Source organism: Alligator mississippiensis, chromosome 5, assembly GCF_030867095.1.
Source record: "Alligator mississippiensis isolate rAllMis1 chromosome 5, rAllMis1, whole genome shotgun sequence".
NCBI lineage: Eukaryota > Metazoa > Chordata > Crocodylia > Alligatoridae > Alligator > Alligator mississippiensis.
The window spans coordinates 204,193,876-204,215,740 of NC_081828.1; the positions used below are offsets into that span (position 1 = coordinate 204,193,876).

The following is a 21,865-nucleotide window of genomic DNA, read 5'->3' on the forward strand; positions in this document are numbered from 1 at the left end:
ACTGCTGTAACACAATACGACCTGGCAAGTGGTTCCTTAGACAAGGAGGAAACCTGTAATAAAGCCTAGAGACTACAACTGAAGTTCACTTGATACCAAATCGAATGAGGGGCCGTGTCAATTCTTGGGGGTCTCTGGCAAAAAGAATTCTAGGGGCAACACATAGCAGGTATATACCGGTTACAATTTAGCATCTGCTGACATGTATGTAGCAGCCAAAAATTTAAATCAGTATCCGAAACTGCAATCTTAAGAATTAGAAAAACTGCCAGCTCAAGAAGCCAGGCTAATACAATTCAATATAGTGTCTGAATGCCAACATTTTTTAATTACCTGTCCCAGTCATCGTCTCCAGTTCTTCTCCTCCAAGACCTTTCTGCACCAGGCTTATCAAATTGATCAAAGTCATCATCTGTAAAGAAAAAGACTAGATTTAAACAAATTCTTACTCGCATATTAAAGGTGCACATGAAGCAGTTTCCCCAATTCTGATGCAATGGTTTCTGTTCAGGGATTGATGCTATGTTCTTTTGGTTTTATAGCAATTTCTTCAGAACAATTCATGTTAAATTATTAGCTAAATAATGTGCCTTAATATTTTCTTAATTAACAAAAAAGGCCTTAAGATGCACAAGATTCCTAATATAGGAATGCAATGTTGGAGAAACTGAAGGTAAGCAAGAGTATGTTGGCCCACTGTTGCAAAGAGGTTTGCAAACAGTTCCTAATTGTAGGATGACACTCCATTTTGGGAAACCAACCTAAGAACATGCTTACCTTTCACTTCTCAACAATTAAAAAAGCTTGGGGTGATCTACTAAGGAGTATTTTAAGTTCCAGTTCTGTAAATGGGGATAATGTTGCAGCTCTAAAATCAAAGTCTTCCATTTATCTACAAGGCAAGAGAAACATGCTGCACCCATTTGTTCTCTTCATGGTGCCCTTCACAGGAGCTCTCTCTGAAGAGAAAACAGTTATTCACCTCCATCCAACTGGACCAACATGTACAGCCACAAACAGGCTAGACAAAAATTTGGTATTTATGATCATTTTAATGGCTTTTATGCAGGCAAACAAAGGTTCAAACACAAATTGTTGGACTAGCAGAGGAGTAAAGATAGTCTGTACTCCTCATATCAGAACAATCCGTTCCTTCCAGACTTACACAGGCAACCCCCACTTAATGCTCTGAATTGGTTCCAGAAAAACTGAGCACTAAGCGAAACTGCGCTAAGCAAAACCCATTTGCCCATAGTAATGAATGTAAATATAGGTTATTGGTTACCGCGGCTTCTTGCCGCCGCTGCCTCTCCCCATTAGCCCGCTGGCCGCTCCAGTCCCACGTGCCAGCCCCAGCCTGCATTCCTGCTGCTTCACCCTGGGCCCCCGCCAGCCCTGGCCCCAGGCACCAACGCAGGCCCTGTGCCGATGCCCGTCCCCACCACTCACTGCTTCTCACCACCGTCGCCTCTACCCACTGGCCCCACGTGCCAGCCTGGGCACCGGCACTCCTGCTGCCCCACTCTGGGCATGGGCCCCTGCAGGCCCTGGCCCTGGGTCCTGCATTCCTGCTGCTCCACCCCGGGTGCAGGCCCCGCACTCCTCACCACCACCGCTGCTTCAGCTGGTAAACTCAGGCGGCAGAGCATCCCACAGGAGCGGGGTGGATGTTTGCAGCAGGCTGGGAGCAAGGGGGTTTGCAGCATCCCTGCTAGGTGCCTGGCCAGCTGCAAATCCCACCCATCCCAGCCAGCTGCAAAACCTCCCTCCCTCCCTCCCATGGGATGCTCTACCACCCCCACCAGTCTGTATTCACCAGCTGAGCCTAGCTTCTTCCCCCCCCACCCCACACCCACCCCCTCACCTGCTGCCACTCACTGTACTTGCTACTGCTGCCACCACCGTTGCTTCTCCTCGCCTTCCTGCAAAAACCTGCCAATTCCACTGAGCACTATAGTGAAACTAGCTGAGCGCTCAGTGAAACCAGGTATCAATTTTAAATGAGCGCTATAGCGAAACAGCGCTAATCAAAACTGCATTAAGCAGGGGCTGCCTGTAGTACAAAACCAGGCAATACAAACATTTTCTGCAGTCATTTCCCTGACCATTGACTGCACTTACTTTGCCTAAGTGTAGCCATAGGTAGGATTAGGGCCATTGTCAAATTAATGTTCTGTTTGAAGTGAGCTAGAAAAAAAAACAACAAAAACAAAAAACCCCACCTCATTTTCAATTTCCTCCTACAATTCTTTGAAATTTTCAGTTCCTCTACCTCAAACTGACATCCTCCTGAAAAAATCTTTTCTTTGCAAAATGGCAAAAGCATATTTTACCTCAATATTGTAAAGTTTAAGTGAAAATGTCATTAGTAGAATTTATGGAAAACTCCAAAGGAGTGATAAAAGGTGCTTATTTAACTATAGTATATCCCTCTTCCTGTGGGACATTGAGCAATACTGGTTTAACTGGATCCAGCTGAGGGGGTATACCAATAAATGTCATGTAATTTGACATGACCCAGCTCTTCATGGTTTAAAAATATGTAGAATTGATTATGTGGCACAGAGCCACTGATACTTTACTTCTACCAGGTCCATGTTTGAAAACATATGACTGGGTATCTGCAAACCCTCTCTACTGCATACAAAGCTCATACCAGCAAATGTGCTCTGCTGATATAGCTTATACTGTTTCTCCAAACAAGTTATACTAGCAAAAGTGTGTATATGTCAGTGCAACTACTGCATTTACTTGAATACAAGCAAGGCCCCCCCTTCCCTGCAATCAGCATAGAGAAAAAAGCTACTCGTCTTGCATTTGCATACAAGGAAACCTCAATACACGGTCTATCATTAAACTGCTGCCAAGAGCAGCACTGGCTCAGTAATGGAAGCCGACTATGAAGTTGATTAAATGCAGCCAACACTGAACATGACTATAAAGCACATGGCCCATGAGGAGCAAATGCAGACAGAAAGCTTTTTCTGTTTTGTTTTGCCCCTTAAAAAAAGAAAACAAAAAACCAACAGTGGGTACTCCCTCTCCAGGGAACTGGCACTGAGCCTGGGGGTACTGCAGCTGGCACCAAGAGCAAAGTGAGCCCTGACAGCCTCCCCATGATGCCAAAAACATGTTACACTTCATATGCCGATAGTAACCTACCAAAAAGGCAGGCCAGTGCAGCCCATCTGAATAAGATATATGATAATACCCATTATGCTCAGTCCCCTTTAGCCCCAACTTTTTTTCAAATAATGGTAAGCCACTACACCCAGTATATTTTGACTTCTTCACTCCCACAGCTGAACTGTGCCTTTCTTTCCCATTACCAATGATTCCTGTCTCTTCACCAGCCTTAAAAACCATCACCAAATGGGGTCCCAAGCAGTTCATCCCGTTACCCCCTCTCTTAGTCTGTGGCATACGATTAGTGTGGCTCCATCTTCCATGAGGTGAAGCCAGACCAGGATGAAACTGCACCTCATCTGCATATATATTTTTGGAGGATTATTACAAAAATATCCAATTCGTCATGAGCGGAGACTAATTAACACATGGCTCCTTGGAAGGCTGGGGGAGGAAGGTATCTGCAGTATACACACATAGCTCTACAGCGCTGAGCTATGGGGTCACCATGGCTTGAGATGCTGTTGACTGTGCTGAGACCCAGCCCAATGAACTCAAAAATTATGAGCCTTCTGGCTTTGCACTGATGTCATGCATAGTCTGTAGTATTTATAAGTAGATACAAAAGCTCTGCCTTTAAGTATATTTATGGAATACCTGTGCTAAAACTTGCAGCATTTTCAGAAAAGGTAAAACACATCAATTCTGGATGAACTAAGTCTATGGGTACCCACAGTAAAGGCATGTTTATTTCAAAGTCATTGTTTTCAAATCTGCTCCTTACTTCCATGTATTCAGGGAGAGCAGGTTCTAAGAGGTCAGGTACCCCCCTTCCCCACAGATTTATTTTCCCTGCTGTAGTAGTGGGAAAGGGACAAATTTGAGGCAAAATCTCTGATAATAATTTGGTTCTACACCTAGAAAATTATAACAATATATTTTTTATACATAGAATTTAATTATTGGGGTTTCATCCAATTTTCAGGGTCATTTTATAGTTGAGTAAATATGGTACTTCTACAACAAGGCTTCTGCAGACAGACTGTAACAAGGGAAGAACATTTTCTCCTAATCAACAAATGACACACTGGCAGGCTTCCAGCATTGATCTGGTCCTTGCTACCAAGAAAGAGAGTTTATTTTGCCTATCCATCTCAAACTTTACACTTTTTCCTACACCATGTCTTCTTCAGAAGCAGAGGTCCCTGTGAAAATCCAAAGTTACATTATACGTTTCTTCAAACCCCATCACCTCTACCTAAATGACTAAACCAGTGAATGACTCAACCACGGTGCTGCAGCTGTGAGATTCTTTTAAGGGTGTTGTATCATATTAGCACTGTTCTGTATGTAAATTCCTACACTATTCACAGAATTAACTGAGGTATTTCAAACAGAAATGCAATATCAATGGTGCCCAGAACATTTGGACTTCTTGTGATCTTTGACTTCTTTGAAACAGAACAGTTGCTATTATTTGGTGTAGTCAAGAAACAAATGAAAGCTTAGAGTATTTTCTGAGTCGTACAGCATCTTACAAGCCGGCATGCTCTACTAACTGACATGCCGGCTTGTAAGATAAAGTGAAACCGGAAGTGCCCACAGCACTTCCAGTTTCTCTGAGCCCCCGCAGCCAGAGGCAAAGCAGCCTGCACTGCCAAGCCCCCACAGCCCAGGGGCATAACAGGCTGCATGGGGCCCGCCTCCCTGTCCCATGGGGCCCACAGGACGGGCAGTGATGCCACAGGAGGGGTGAAGGAAAGCCCCAGACACAGCGGGAGAAGTGCCGGCTGGGGCCACTCAATTAACCAGCATGTTTTGTTATCTGGCATCCCCCATTCCGGGGGGGGGGGGGGGGAATATGCCAGATAACCTTTTAAATCAAGGTACAGTAAAAGCTGTTAAGACCCACCAGATTAGGTAGTTGGCATGTAGTTACCACAGAATACTAGAAGAATCGTAACTGTCTCACTTATCTTTCACCCCTCAAATTGGATGGCTGCATTCTCTTGTCATCTCATTATCCATTTATACTGTAAGCTCTTAGGGGCAACAGGACTTTTCCCCCCCCCCCCCATTTTTATACTTTGTTGAGCACTATACAAACAGCATATAAACCAAAGGCAAGTTGCAAATTGCCCTAGTACTATCTAAAAACACCTCAATATTTTTAAGTGTATGAAGAGCCCATAAGAAGGTTGCAAGCACTTGTATAGTCTAAAAGGGACTCATGAAAATGATGAGCGAGAGAAGCCCAGTACTTTTGGTTTGCAGGACATCAAACATTTAGATGATCACCAATCCCTTACACGAGCAGTTCTACCTAACACCTGCTTCCATCAAGCTTAATTTCTTTTTCTTCTCTGAACCTACAGATATTTTAGAACAACTTTTTCCCCTCTTTTTTAGGGATTTGTATTAGGAAATACAAAAAGTAAAGCAAACATTGCCGTGCATGTGAATTACACTCTGTAGAATCCTTACAGTTAAGTGCTCATGTCAAGAGCATGATTACATGCCTATAAAATGTAACGTACAGAGAGAAGAGAGGAGCACAAGAACTGTAAGAATGACTACCAAACATCTTCTGCAACTCTCAAGCTGCACCAGAGACGTTCCAAAAATTAAACCCATTCTTACATTACCATCTATGGCCAACATAATTGCATACATTCTTCCTCAGGAACTAGGGGTGCAATGACAGAGATTTTTCGGGCCAATACTGTTGGCTGATTTTTAAGGAGCCGTATCGGCCAATACCGATCAGATTCCAATATGTTGTTGGGCAGCTTGCAGACCAGCATTGGGCTGGTAAGTCTGGTGTGGGGTAAGAGGTATGGGGGGTCCAGATCAAGGCACCCATGGCAAGGGAGGGAGTGGGGCAGGCACTGCTCAGCCAGGACAGGGCAAGCCACAGGACAGAGCTGTAAACAGTTCGTCGGGGGGTGGCTCTCATGACTGCACACACCCCCACGAGGGCATGGGGGCAGTATGCCCCCAGATGTGTGTGCAGGGCAAGGGCGGACTGCCACTGCAGGCAGGGGCCAGGCCTGCACTGGGCTCTTCCCTGCAATGGGCTGGACTGGAGCTGTACTTGGGGAGGGCAGCAGTGCAGAGGTGTGGGGGGGGATGGAGAACGGGACAGGGGACTGCAGCCACACACAATTTCGACACAGCCCCCCTGTAGCCCTGCTCCCAGCACTGCTGCTGCCCACCCTGAGCACAGCCCAGATCCCCAGCAGAAAGAGCTCAGCACTGCCTTGGCCCCAACCCTCAGTGGCAGGCCCTGCCATGCATTTCCAGAAGCACATGCCTCCCATGCCCTCCTGGGGTGGTGCGCTCAGCAGCAGGGGCCACACCCCTCTCCCAGACAAGCCACTTGTAGTTCCATCCCATGCCCCACCCCAGCTGTGCAGATCCTGCCCCTGCCCTACTTCCTCCCTCGCTGCAGGGGCCTCTATCTGCCCCCCTCCCCCACACCCTTTCCCCTACAACAGACTTACCAGCCATTGTTGCTCTCCAAACCACTGGGCTGTGCTCCTGGCTGCCCACATGCTGCACTTGCCTGCATGCATGGGGCATTTAATTGGTGGCATTATTGGCCACATCAGGCAAAAAAAGCCAATTGCTCATACCCTCAATTTTCCCCTATATCGGTACTGATCCAATATGGGACCGATGTAGTGGTGTATCACTATCAGGAACTCCTACTGCAATGATTCTCAGTGTGTGCCATGAGATCCTTTTAATGGTACAGCAGGGTGCTGCACAATATTAGCACTATTAGGTACACAAACACTGATATACAATTCCCAAGACAAATTCCAAGACAACAAACAGGAATTCAAAGTGTCAAAAACATTACGGTCTTCAGAGTTCTTTGCAACAAAAGCCTTGTTCTACTATTTCTCTGTAGTCAAAGAACAAATGAAAGATGGCACTTTGCATCCAAGAGAGTTGAGAATCACTACTGTAAGCTAAGTACAGCATCAACAAGGTAAGTATTTTCTTTCCACCCAGGACAAGATCAGGCGCTTCACAGTAGACTCACTAAGACTCAATAAGCAAGAATTGCTGAGGGGCACTGGCAGCCTATAGTAATAGTCACAGCCAGCAATGAAAAAAACAGACAAATCACAGGCCTGAAAAATACCTGGTTTTCCTAACAGAAGTATAAGCTTCAGTTATATCAGCAGGAAAAAGGTCCACTGTGTGTCCCACTGCCACCACTACAGTAGTAATAAGTAAGCCCTCATCACTAAGACCCTCTACAAATTGAGCTGAAAGTGCCCCTCCCCCCCAGTGGCTCCTGTAATGTTTTCTGTTTCACTGCTTGCCCTGACCCGCCCTTGCCCCTCCACAACCCTGACTGGCAGATGGGCCCTGCCAGCTGGATTGGGCCATTATTTGAGGCCCAGATTGACCAGCAGGGCCCCTCCACCAATAAGGTGCAAAAGGGGGGGGGGCAGCAAATAATGAAATGAAAGACATTTAAGCTGCTGCAAGGGCACTTCTGGCACAATTTGTGGAGATCTCTACTCATTATTGCATGAAAGAGTGCAGTCATTGCACTAACACATGTCCACTGCCCAAAATGTTGTTGGGCAACCATTTCCTAAATATGCACAGCTTAAATTTGGTCAATCCTGGTAATTATTAGGGTTTCTTAACGTAAACATTGTTAATAATGTATGCCTTATTTGTATGAGACTAATAGTTGCGTATAATTATTTGCCTGGCGTGATGGCAGCACTGCTGCAGGTGTACGATAGCTATACTTCTGTCACTGGATGTTGTCGGGGCCAAGGGGCTGTGGCCAGCAGCCCGGGCACGTGGGCCAGGGAAAGTCGGCACGGCGAGCGAACTAGAATTAGGCACTGACGCGTGGAGGTTGATTAAAGATTATTTTACTTACACCGTAGATGGTCGTGGTGCAGACAGGAAAACTTGCTTCCGTTGCAGTTACGGATAAATACACGTGGAGTTTGCTAGGCTCCACCGAAGACACACACACACAGAGTTTGCTAGGCTCCGTAAAATGAACCGAGCAGAGCTCTGGATACCAAAATGAGAGTCTGAAAGGTGACTCTCGACGAGCGCGCAGGGTAGGGGTACATCAAGGGATCGGTTGGCGACGGGGAGAGACTCTTGATGGGCGATCAAACCACCGGTCGGCTCCGAGACGCGCAGAGTTTGCTAGGCTCTACCACGTGGCCCAGAGTTCTCCACGAGATGGATGAGGAGTCCTCCTAAATGAGGTCCTCCCCGGAGATTTCCGACTTGGGCGGAAACTGCTCAAGCCTCTTATACGGCTAGCAAGCCAATCGCTAGCCGCCACGTGGGAATAATTTAGAAACAGCCAATAGTGGGACACAAATTTGCATGTGAGCAGCAGGAACTCCTTTGCACTGGGGTTTTCTCTCTGCAGCTGAGAATTGCACCGTGCAAAGAAAGCTCCATGTGGCAGGAAATAATTCTGCAGTGCTGAAGCGCACACACAATCATTGGGTAGTGACAGATGTCTGATTAGTTTCCAAGGCATTTTCCTGAGAGGCAGATAAAGTGTACCAGTTTTATCCTGATTAATGGGAACAGCAAGTCATAAGCACTTCCTAAGAAAATGCTTCCACTGAGTGAGGGCATCTCATTTTTCTTTCAACCCTGCTAATGGTTTTTGTCAACCCTACAAGCTCCCTCTCAAATAAAATCTTCTCTAGTAAATACAAGTCATTGCTAAAATTTGCCAATTTGTCCTGAACTACAAAGAAATCTATTTTTTTTAAAAGAGAAGTGGACTGAAAGATGTAAATCAGATAAAAGGCAGTAAATGTTGCTTTAATATAACCGCAAGAGCTATTAAAATAAGTATTTCTACACAGCAACTGTTGCTAAGTCAGAGGTAGCCCCTAAGTTTTGCACTCTGGTGGGATAGCTCAGACCTCTTCTCCAAGTTAAACATCTGACCACATCCTTCCCTCACACCTTCACACTGAATCCCTAGATAGAAATAGAAATAATCTGCATTTAAACTGTTGGAGGAAATAAGCTTTGCATTTTAGTTTAACATTTCACTACAGCCAACCAGACTAGATGAATTGGATACCATATAACTATGTCCTTCTGTTTTGTGTTTTATTAATTGGAAGAAATTGGGAGAAAAATCTTTTCTAGAACTTGATCCAATTTTTAAGAAGCAATAAGTGTTGTTAATTGCTTTTGCTTACAGACCATTCCTTCCCCAACAGGCATTGTAATAGAATATCAAGCAGGCAAAACTTCATAGCAATAAAGGCAGGGTTTGCTTTTATTTTTAATGGAGAGAAATCAGGAAAAATGCAACTAGCATGCAGAGAAAAATAACTATTTCAGCCACTGTAATATAATGATGCATAAAACACACTAGCAAATTGCCCATCAAGAATGATGGGGGGCAGGGGGACAGGCAGGGACAGAGCCCCAAATCTGACCCCACATTTACCCCTCCCCCCCGCTCCAGCCCCCCTCCCCTGCCAGCTGTTTTGCGGGGTGGCAGGGGGTGCCATGATTCCCCGCACCTTCACCCTCAGGCACGGAGGGTTGGGGGGGGGGGATGGCTTGGGCAGCCAGGGCGTGTTCACCACCACCACAAACTTCCCTGGCAACTTGGGCACGTGCAGCCTATCGTTCCCCACTCTCAGCAGTGTATGCGTAGTTGTCCAAAAGTGTTATGGACAGACAAACATACAGATACACAGACTAAGCCTTTTATTATATTAGAATTGTTTTGACTCAAGTAATCTTACTCCCTAGTCCCATTTTTAAATATGCTCATTTGAGTAATTACTACTATATTTCAAGTAGTATCCAGTTTAATTATGAATAATGTTTTGAATGCTGTTACCAAAGTTTTGTTGCTGTTTTTATTCACTAGGGTGGAGGGGTTTAAAATAGATTTTAGCACAATTTCCCTACACATTTAATTAAAAAAAGAGACACAGTAAGCCACAGATTTCCAAGATGCAAATATACAGATTAAGGAAAAAAAAATTCTGTCAATGTCCTATGCAACTGCATGAGCTTTTCTTCAAAGCTGCTTTAAGGTACACAAGTCTGAAATATTTAAAAGCAATATATTTTCCCTGTCTTTTAACATTAATACTCTTCCCAGCAGGAGAGACTGGGCCAGGGCTGCGCACAGGGTGGGTGGGGGAGGGACACGCTCAGCACACCCTCCCCCCAACATAGCCACTACTCCCAGCATCACAGCCACTGCCTGCCCCACGCAGCTGAGCCCACCCTGCACTGCCCAGATCATCCCAAGCACAGACCCAGTTGGGAAGAGGCTGGCATAGCCCTGGCCCCAAGCGGGCAATCCACCTTTGCTCCACACAAATCTGGGAAAGGACGTGGCCCCCATGCTTCCTCTGGGGGTGCGCACAGCAGCAGGGAGCCACCCCTCCCTCTGCAAATCCAGGTCCTATCCACCGCCCCATCTTATTTTAACTATTTCATACTCCGTCTTTCAAATCCAACAGACCCTAGGGTATTTTTACACATGCAAGCGCCACAGCGCTAGGCACTTTGAAAAGTACACATTTCGCCACTTACACAACAGCACGCGGAGCAGCGCAGTTCATCTCAGCTCAATTAATCAAGTCTGCTCCGAAGTGGCAGATGTCCGGCCCATCGCAGAGAAAAAAGAAGTACATGTATAAATGTCCCTAGATTCTCAAATTAAATCCCAGTAAGGTTGAAGACATGGGCCTAAAGCTCTATACTATCTGAAAAGAGAGGGGCCATGTTTTTAAAGCAGTAGAATCAGTAGCATAACTACAGCAGGGTGACAGAGGCAGCTGCCCCAGAAGCTGCCAGAGGGCTGGGGAAGTGTTGGGCATGGGGAAAAACTACTGCCACCACAGCCAGACACAATCTTGCAGATAGAAGTCACCACTGCCTCCATATGTCTTCCCTGGCTGCATACTTACACCTTATCAAAATAGCTGATACTAAGGTCACACTAAACCAGAATGGAAAGAAAGCAAAATAGTAATCAGAACAATGATTTTGAGAACAGCTTTCCAAACACAAAGAGATTTGTTTTTAGACAATGAAATCTGAAAACTGCCTGCTACTTGTCCCTCAAAGTAGTAATGCCTTTTTTGTCCCTGGCCCCAGCTCTCTGCAATTTGCTATCTTTATCTCTATAGACCTTTTTCACCGGGAACAATATAGCTTTTTCAATATAGCTATAATGGAATACACACAAGTACTATATTGAGTCAGACAGCATAATAAGGCAGTATGCATCTTAGAAACAGGAAAACAAATATAAAGGACTTTGCCTAACTACCTGCATAAAAATAGAACCTGCGTCTAGGTGCTGTACACTGCAGCAGAAAGAGAAGTGATATGTAAACTGGGTTTCAGTTGGACCTGTGATTATACATGGAAGGATGTGTACTACACCTCTGAATCATGCAATGATTGGCAACAAAAAAAAAAAAAAAGCTACAACGCTATAAACTAGAGGTGCACTGATACATCAGCCCAATATCGCATCGGTACCGATATAAAGAAAATTGTCTATATTGGATATCAGCCTAATGGGGCCAATAGTTTGGCCAATAAATCTGCAGCGCAGCACAAAGCAGAGCTGGCAGTATGGAGAACTGCTTCTGGCTGGTAAGTGGAGGGGGAGGAGGGAGGGAAGGGGCATCAACGTACCCCCATGGTGAGAGAGAGGGCAGGCGCTGCCCAGCTAGGGCAGCCCCCCCCCACAGGACAGAGGTGCCACTCATGGGGTGGGGGCAGTTCCTGCCACTGCTTGCACCCTGGGAGGGTGGAGTGCCCCTGGATCTGCACAGGAAGGGGCAGGCAGCAGCTGATGGGTGGAGCCAGAACCGGTGCTGTGCAGGGCTTTTTTTGCCAGGGGTGGGCTCGGAGCAGGCTTTGGTGGCACTAGGAGGAAGCTGCAGCCACCCCAAATCTCGCCGCAGTTCCACTCCCAGCCCCGCACTGCCCCAGCTTTTCCTGGCACTTGCCATTCAGGCAGGGCACCTTGTGAATGAAAATCACCGACTCTACTCTGGCAAATAGAGATCAGAAGGCAATATTTCACAGTTAGGGTGGCCAAAATCTGAACCAACTTCCCAGGGAAGTGGTCCTTGCCCCTACCTTGGGCAAATTCAAGAGGAGATTGGATGATCACCTGTCCGGGGTCTTGTGAACCCAGCATTCATTCCTGCCTGTGGCAGGGGGTCAGGCTAGATGATCTGTTCAGGTCCCTCCTGACCCTAGCTACTATGAAACTATGAAATAAAAAATGCGGCAGCTCATTTTAGAACTGTTTTAAAAGACATTGCACAAATGTTCAATTGTTCTTCACCAGTTCATATTTCCAGTTTTGAATCAATCTGTTGGTATAATAACGTAGAGGCTGTCATAGTTATAATAGAACAGTACACATCTCATGGGCAGCATGCTGCATGCAGGACCTTCCAATGGCACTCAGAAACACAGGCATTAAAAACTGAGGCTGTCAAGGGGAGCAAAGTACAATGCTGCCCATAGTATGTTGCTTAATATCACTATCCTTGGGCCAGTAATAATTTGAGACGGGTACTGGAATCACTCACAGAACCACCATAGATGACATCAGGTAGTCATCTGGGCCAATCCCCTGCTCAAGGCAAGATCATCCCTGACAAAACCATCAGTCATGTGCCTGTTGAGTCTGCTCTTTGTAATTTCCAAGGATGGAGATTCCACAACCACCCTAGGTAGCACCTGTTCCAATGCTTAACCATCCTACAGCAAACAAGTTCTCCTTAACCTTCAATTTAAATTTCATTTACTGCAGTTTGAGACTGAGACCTAGCCCTGTCTCTACAGCTGCAAAGACTAGTCCCTCCCCTTCTTATAAGCACACCCCTTCAGGTATCTGAATATTCTTATCAAATCCCCACTCAGCCTTCTATTCCTCTGACTAAATATTCTTGTTCTTTCACACTTTCCTCGTAACTCATGTTTTCCAGGCCCCTTACCATACTTTAACCTATTCAAGTTCAGCTGAGGCATACACGTTGACTGTCTTGAAAGTTGACCATCTGAATATGTATTCTCTCATATGTCCAGTCCTCCTTTATCCTCTAACCTCTTCATCAAAAGCTTCCCTGAAACATCATTTCTCTTTCAGCCCATCAAAAAACACTTCCAAGTTATCAGGCTAGATCCAACCACTTCATATTCCTTCTCTGAACAATTTCACTGGTTCCCCTTTTCCCGCATCAGGTTTAAACTTTCCTTTCCGCCTTCTAGGTCACAACTAAAATAGCCTTTTATTGTATTGTTATAACAGGGTAGAAGTAATTACTACTGATATCCCATTTGTCTTTCTCCACCAACTATCTCCATGTCTCTTTCCTATATCACCCTCAGTCAGTGCTGTCCATTGACTCAACCATCCAGGCACACCCCTATCTTTGTTCCTTAAAGCCACTTCTATAACGGGCACAACAAGAGTCTACAATAATAATTCCTGGGTTAAAAATTATTTGGCCCACAAAGACACATACATATCTAAACTAAGTGACCATTTAATCATTGTTTCAATCTTTGTCCTTCTCAACATCTTCCGGGCATACTGTGACTGACATGTCAAGACTACATATTTCAAGCTCCTTGGAATATATGTTTCTATTTGTATATTAAAACATCTTAAATAAACCCAACTCAGGATTTACCTCTACTAGCCCCATTGAAATAAAGGCTACTGGTGACTTCTATCCACTAGACGTTTACTTCCAAATAACTCTCTGCATGTAGCAGACTTTTGCAGTAAAAATGCAGCCTATGATGAGCATTAACTAGGTGATCACCTTATAATAGAATTCAACATAAGACGGCGAGTGGGTAAGGTAACTAGTAGGGTGAAAGTGCTAGACTTTAGGAAAGCTGACCTCAATGCACTCAGGCAATTAGTCAAGGAAGCACTGCAGAGTAGGAGTTTTGAAGGGATGGGAGCCCAAGAAGGGTGGCTGTGCCTTAAGGAAACGATCCTTCGGGCACAAAGCAAGACAATCCCCGAGCGAGGCAAAAAGGGAAAGGGGCCAGGAGGCTTCCATGGCTGACCACAGAAATCCAGGGCAGCCTAAGGGCCAAAAGGGGAGCACATAAAAAGTGGAAACAGGGTGAGATCGCTAAAGATGAATATACCTCCTCTGCTCATGCTTGTAGGGAGACAGTTAGGCAGGCCAAAGCTACCATGGAGCTGAGGATGGCAACCCAAGTAAAAGACAACAAGAAATTGTTTTTTAGATATATTGGGAGTAAAAGGAAGGCCCAGGGAGGAATAGGACCACTGCTAAATGGGCAGAAACAATTGGTGACAGATAGGGGGGACAAGGCTGAACTCCTCAACGAGTTCTTTGCCTCAGTGTTCCTAAGTGAGGGGCACGACAAGTCTCTCACTGGGGTTGTAGAGAGGCAGCAGCAAGGCGCCGGACTTCCATACGTAGGATCCTGAGGTGGTGCAGAGTCATTTGGAAGAACTGGATGCCTTTAAATCGGCAGGCCCGGATGGGCTCCATCCGAGGGTGCTGAAGGCACTGGCCGACATCATTGCAGAGCCACTGGCGGGAATATTCTAACGCTCGTGGCGCACGGGCCAAGTCCCGGAGGACTGGAAAAGGGCTAACGTGGTCCCCATTTTCAAAAAGGGGAGGAAGGAGGACCTGGGCAACTATAGGCCAGTCAGTCTCACCTCCATCCTTGGTAAAGTCTTTGAAAAAATTATCAAGGCTCACATTTGTGAGAGCCCGGCAGGACAGATTATGCTGAGGGGAAACCAGCACGGGTTTGTGGAGGGCAGATCGTGCCTGACCAACCTAGTCTCTTTCTATGACCAAGTTACGAAACGCCTGGACACAGGAGGAGGGGTGGATGTCGTATACCTGGACTTCAGGAAGGCCTTCGATACGGTATCCCACCCCATACTGGTGAACAAGTTAAGAGGCTGTGACGTGGATGACTGCACAGTCCGGTGGGTGGCGAATTGGCTAGAGGGTCGCACCCAAAGAGTCGTGGTAGATGGGTCGGTCTCGACCTGGAAGGGTGTGGGCAGTGGGGTCCCGCAGGGCTCGGTCCTTGGACCGATACTCTTTAATGTCTTCATCAGTGACTTGGACGAGGGAGTGAAATGTACTCTGTCCAAGTTTGCAGATGACACAAAGCTATGGGGAGAAGTGGACATGCCGGAGGGCAGGGAACAGCTGCAGGCAGACCTGGACAGGTTGGACAAGTGGGCAAAAAACAACAGGATGCAGTTCAACAAGGAGAAATGCAAAGTGCTGCACCTAGGGAGGAAAAATGTCCAGCACACCTACAGCCTAGGGAATGACCTGCTGGGTGGCACGGAGGTGGAAAGGGATCTTGGAGTCCTAGTGGACTCCAAGATGAACATGAGCCGGCAGTGTGACGAAGCCATCAGAAAAGCCAATGGCACTTTATCGTGCATCAGCAGATGCATGACGAATAGGTCCAAGGAGGTGATACTTCCCCTCTATAGGGTGCTGGTCAGACCGCAGTTGGAGTACTGCGTGCAATTCTGGGCGCCGCAATTCAAGAAGGATGCGGATAACCTGGAGAGGGTCCAGAGAAGGGCAACTCGTATGGTCAAGGGCCTGCAGACCAAGCCCTACGAGGAGAGACTAGAGAAACTGGACTTTTTCAGCCTCCGCAAGAGAAGGTTGAGAGGCGACCTTGTGGCTGCCTATAAGTTCATCACGGGGGCACAGAAGGGAATTGGTGAGGATTTATTCACCAAGGCGCCCCCGGGGGTTACAAGAAACAATGGCCACAAGCTAGCAGAGAGCAGATTTAGATTGGACATTAGGAAGAACTTCTTCACAGTTCGAGTGGCCAAGGTCTGGAACGGGCTCCCAAGGGAGGTGGTGCTCTCCCCTACCCTGGGGGTCTTCAAGAGGAGGTTAGATGAGTATCTAGCTGGGGTCATCTAGACCCAGCACTCTTTCCTGCTTATGCAGGGGGTCGGACTCGATGATCCACTGAGGTCCCTTCCGACCCTAACATCTATGAATCTATGAATCTAGGCCAAGGACCATGTCCAATTAACCTCTAGTTCATTATGAACATGTCAATTCCAAATAATATAAAGAACCTAAAACAATGGGGTTCTGATCTATGGTTAAACCACCTAAACACAGCAATGAGAAGCATAGGTTGAAACTACATTTCTCCAACCAGCTTCAGCCCCTTGCTCTTACCTGTAGCGCAGATGCTTACAAAAAAGGATACCTTAAGAATTTTAGACACAAGAAATAGCAGAAAAAGGAAATAACACCTCTTTCCTGCAAAGCTCCTTTAAAAATAATTTTTTAAAACTTCAGTAACAAAGCACAAGTTTAGAGCTCACTTCCACATGATGAATGAGCCAATTTGATCACTCACCCCAAGGTTTCTGTAAAATAAGCCATGCAAAATACCATATTTACTTAAATATAACATGACCTCGATCATAAGATAACCCCACAATAATTAAGATCCTTGAATCTGTCCCCCGCCCACTGATACACGAGGGAAAATAAATTTGGAGGGTGAGAGAGGTCAGGTATACCCTTTGCTCTCTACCCCTCCCCCACAACTTTTTCGCCCTGGAGTTCCTTCCCCTCCTCCTCACTGTCAGATCCTGGTCTCTCTGAGCACATGGAAGTGACGAACAAGTTTGGAAAAAAAAAAAAAGACCTTGAAATAAGCACAGCTGTAGTAATTTCCATATAGTACCCACAGACTTAATTCACCCAGAATTGAAGCATTTTATTTTTACCAAAAATGTTGTAAGTTTTAGAACAAGTACTCAATAAACCAACTTTTAAGTAGCACCTTGGCACCTATTTATATATAATACAAACTGGCATATATAATACTAACACCATTAGCCCAAAGCCGAAAGGCATGTCATGATTTACCATAGAGATCATTAGGCTGGACCTCAGTACAGTCAACAGCAAGTCAAGTCACCGTGACCACACAGCTCAGCACTGCTCAGTATGCGTGCGTACTCCAGATAGCCTCCACAAAGGATCGGCCTGCTAACTAGTCCCCATCTCATGAATGGAGCCAGGTATCTCAAGTCTTGGTATCCTCCAAAAATGTATATGTAGTTGAGGCACAAGGCAACCTAGTCCAGTTCCACCTCAGGGGGAGTAGGACCACAATAATCATGTGTGACAGGCAGAGAAGAAGGGCCGACAGAAGGATTCTGGTTGAACTTTTTGGTGAGGTCTGTCAGACATTTAAGCTTGGTGAAGAAACAGGAATCATTGAAAATGGGAAAGAAAGGGACAACTCAGCTGTGGGAATTAAGAGGAAGTTGAAACGTATGCAATATAGTGGCTCACAATGACCTGAAACAGAGGTGACGCTAACAAAGACTGAACATGGACAGTATATTTTATTCAGATAGGCAGCACTAACCTATTCTTGTGCTAGAACCAGTGTCAGAGCTTGCTCTGGGCTCTGAGTGCAGGCCTGGTATTCCAGCACCTCCAGGCCTGCTCCTTGTTCCCTCCTGGGGAAACAAATGACAAAAAAAAAAAAAGGCCACACAAAAACAGTTTCCATAAGTATCTTTGCCCAATATGGACCATGTGTTATAGTCATGCTCAGTGCTGGCTGCATTTAATCAACTTCATAGTTGGTTTCCATTACTGAGCGCGTGCTGCTTTTGGTAGCAGTTTAATGAAAGATAATGTATTTTATGAGGTTTCCTTGTATGCAAATGTAAGATGAGGGGCTTTTTCTCCCATGCTGATCAAGGCGAAAACCTCAACTCAGATTCAAGTAAATACGGTGTTATTTAACACCACTGAAACATGATGCCTTCAAAAGGCACCTACCAAAAAGTGTCAGGTATCCAGCTTGTGCCCGTATTGGTCTAGAGGCAAAAGGAGTCTGAACAAGAGCACATACACCCACACCAAGCAGTGCTGCTCCCTTCTTCATCCTTATCCCAAACCTCCCCAGGTTTTAAATCACTGATAATCTCCACATTAGGGCTTGCCTCACTAGAAAAATGTAATTATGCTTACATGACTTTTAACAACTAAGCAAATCACGATCAACATCACATCACCTGACCGGTCAACACAAGCAGGGTGAGCCATTCCCACTGCTCCGACAGTGTAAAATGTTCATCAGGAGCCCCAACAGTGTTTACCCAAAACTAGCCGGCAATGGCAACCATAATCCATCCTTGTCCTTAGTCGGCAGCACCGTACCTAGACACCCAGGTGAACTTTTAGTATCATGCCCCTTTGCCTGAGTGAATGATCATCATCATCATCAAAGAATTACCATTTTCAGGACCAACTTCTGTCTGGGCCCCAGTCACCCATGCCTGTGTCTGGCCCAGCATCAGCTAACTTCAATTTTTCTTTTTTTAAGTGCTGCAAGCAAAATTACTTCTTCTAGTGAAAGCAAGGCCCACAGCAACAACATCACATACTCTCACGGGTCCACTCCCTAAACCACTGAGCTGCTCCCCACAGCAAATCTTTTCTAACATAACTCCTAAGATAACAAGGTTTTCTGGCTTTTCTAGCGGAGCGGGGCCGCGGTTTCGAGCGGCGCCGGCGGGCCGGTTTGACACAACGCCACTGGCGCGCAGGAAGAGCCCCGGGCCGGGGCACGCTTCCGTGTAGGCCGGCCACACACCCCGGGCCGCCGCCTCGGCTTCCCGCGGGCAGAAGCGTCGGCCGAGCTGCAGCAGGGGCCGGCCCGGGGAGGCGGCGGCACGAGCTGCTTGGGCGCCTGGACGCAGAAGTGCGAAGGGGCCGGCCGCGGCCCCCGGGGACAAAGGCCGAGGAGGGCGGACGAGGCCGCAGCAGCCACCACCGCCCGCGGGAGCCCCGCGCCCGCCCGTACCTGCTCCTCCGCCCAGCGCGGCCGCCATGGCGCCTCGTCCTGCCCGCGCGGCGGTCCCGCGAGCCCGGAGCCCGCGCCCCGCTGCGCCCGCGCCTGCCTCGCCGCCCGCCGGCCTCTCCGCGCGGAACAACAAACTACCACAACATGGCGGCCGCCGCCGCCGACTGCTGGGGCTCGCCGCCGCGCTGCATCACGGGATCGTGGAGGACCGGCCCCTCCCGCTGCGGGGGGAGGGGAAGGAGGGAGAGAGGCCGCGCCGCTGGTTGGCTCCCTAAGCAAGGTGGCTCGGTGACGTCATCACCGGCGGCATGTGCGCAAACGCCAAGGCTGTCTCGGCTGGGGGGGGAGGGGCCGGGGGTGGGGGGAGCCGTCGTGCGCAGGCGCAGGAAGTCAAAGAGCCTGCTGGCCACATTACGCCTGCGCCGACTCGGGGTTAATTGAAGACAGCCCCAGGCTTCGATGCGCATGCGCAGAGTGGGGAACCCCAGGTCTTAAAGGGTAAATGGCCAAAGTAGCCTTTGCTGGCTCCTGGGAAGGGATGAAGGGGCTCAGAGCCCAGCCCAGCCCAGCCCAGCCCAGCCCAGCCCAGCCCAGCCCAGCCCAGCCCGTTCCCCGTCAGCTCCGTCTATGGCAAACTCCAAGTCTGGCTATAGGCAGAGGTTATAAAGCAGCCCGTGAATGCTGCCAGCCACGTTTGCAACCTCTCCGAGCTACTCGTGGTCCCTGATGGGCAAAATTAGTGACTGCTCTCACTGTGGCACTACAAAGGCCCCCCAGTAGTGCCTGGGCTGGCAAGCTGGTAAGCCTCCCTCCAGGCGCACGGCGGGAGACATAGCAGGGCCCTGTGCACAAGGATGATTTGCAAACTGGTGAAATGTTTACAGCAAAAAAAAAAAAATATAGAAAAGGTGAACTTTTGGGGATCGTTTCTGAAGTTCCTCAGTAGAAAATGTGGAAATCTCCTGGTTCAGTCATCCCCCCTGCCCCAGGCTCAAACTCAGAAATAAAAGAGTGGCAAAGCTCTTGTAGGGTCTGTTGACAGGAGTCACCCCAAGGAGGTGTTGCTCACAGCTCAAGATGATGATGGTGTTACTGCCCGCCTCTGCCTCCGTATGGCTTGAAGACACCCATGGGCTCAGAGCTGCATCCTTGGGCTCAGCTCCGCGATGAGAAAAAAAAAAAGGAGCCAGTGGCATTTCCCAAAAGCCACCCGCTCGGGGCATCAAAATGAGAGCTTGCTCGCACTGCACTGTGGATCAGTCACCCTCCCTCTCCCTCTTAGTGCTCAATGGAAACAGTATGCCAAGTGAGGACATAGCGTTCAGCTATATATGATAACATGACAATATTTTCAGTATTATTTTCTAACCTGTTCTGTACTCATTCTAAACAAGTGGCACCTTAAGGGATCCAGTCTGTGTTATTTATTTTTGAAGTGCTGACAACAGACTCTAGCAATAGCTTTGGTCATCTTGAGCTTTGTTGCAACAGGTGACTGCATCTCCTCCTAACAGTATAAGTGTACTTTACCAAAGAATTTGCACTTAATAAAAATGCGGTCATAGGCTGCCACAGTGGTACTATTCACTTTTACCTGAAAGTCTTCCCTTAGAAAGTTTGGGTTCATTGCTCCTTGATATCCAAGTACTATAGAGGTTCTATATCTATTCTTTACAAAGATTTCTTCAGACTCTGGTCCCCAAATGTCTTTGAAATGTCATGATTAATTTAGAACAATTTCTTGACCTCATTGACCATGTCTGTTTCTGCTTCTTGCCCTTTCCTTACATTTTTAGTAATGTTCTCTTCCTCCATATAGTGGCATCACTGCCAAGAAAAATGGCAGACTATGTTTCGTTAAGATTAACTTAAAATATGAGTTGTGCTAACAGAGATACAGCCATCTTTTTACAATTCCAGTGACATGAGTTTCATTTGTGCTGACAGCTGCCCCAAGTCAGTCTGTCTATGAAGGAGGACTATGCCATTGAGGCTTTAAGAGGCAGCCAGATGAGTAGTAGCCAGTAAAAGGCTATAGAAACTGGTGTGCTTTAACCATGGTAGTGTGATGTGCGGTTGGGTAGACCTTTTAATCACAACTCAGGGAAGCAGTATGGTCTAGTGAATATCCCACTGAAGTGGAATTTAGAAAAAACAGTTTCTATGATATGCTTGTAACCAGGAGCTACTCTCGGTGCCTCAGATTCCCCTTCTATAAAATGGGTTTTAATGACAGTGACCTCCTCTGTAAACTGCTTTGAGTCCTACAGATGAAAAATGTTACATATAAGCCAGGTAGGTACAAAACTCACAATCACTACAATACTCCTCAGTATTTTTTCTTGTGTCTTAGTTTTGCGGGAACTAAAGAATCAAAGATGATTGGTAGAGCAGTCATAATATTTTATTAGCCACCACATTACTTTCAGGTGGTTAATGACACTAACCTCAAATTAATGGGGAAAAATCTAACAAACTTTGTGCACTAAATACTGACAAACATAGAAGTTTAAAGAAGTTTAAATGTTTAAAGAGGTTTTAATTAATAATTACCAGAAAACTGTGCGGGCCGGGAGCGATCTGGGCCCTTTTTTCACGTCGCGCAGGCTGTGGCCAGCAGCCCGGGCACTCTGGGTCGGAGAAAGTAGGCGACACGCTAGAATTAGGCACGGACTCATAATGGTTGATTCAAGATTGTTTACTTACACCGTAGATGGTCACGGTGTAGGCTGGACAGTTTCCCAGGCAAAGCTCCACTTAAATCCCCAGTTTGAGGACTCAGACTGTACTTGGATCACTCCCAGAGTTGTCAAGGCTC

At 46.9% G+C, this 21,865-nt stretch overlaps 1 protein-coding gene across 11 annotated transcripts in view; it reads right to left on the reverse strand.

Annotated features, from left to right (window-relative positions):
• The window catches only part of RBM33 (RNA binding motif protein 33), a 173,390-nt gene extending 154,108 nt beyond the window's left edge, over positions 1-19,282 (reverse strand). For 3 of the 11 annotated variants that reach the window (XM_014609000.2, XM_059729188.1, XM_059729187.1), the window contains exons 1-2: positions 19,048-19,279; positions 334-412 (exon numbers count right to left, since the gene is read on the reverse strand). In XM_014609000.2, coding sequence (XP_014464486.1) covers positions 334-412; positions 19,048-19,075 — 107 coding nt within the window. In that variant the 5' untranslated portion in view covers positions 19,076-19,279. Of the gene's footprint in view, positions 1-333; positions 413-19,047 lie in introns of all 11 variants that reach the window. The other 8 variants (XM_014608999.3, XM_014608998.3, XM_059729185.1 and 5 more) reach the window with 6 other exon arrangements.
• Positions 19,283-21,865: the final 2,583 nt, after the last annotated feature.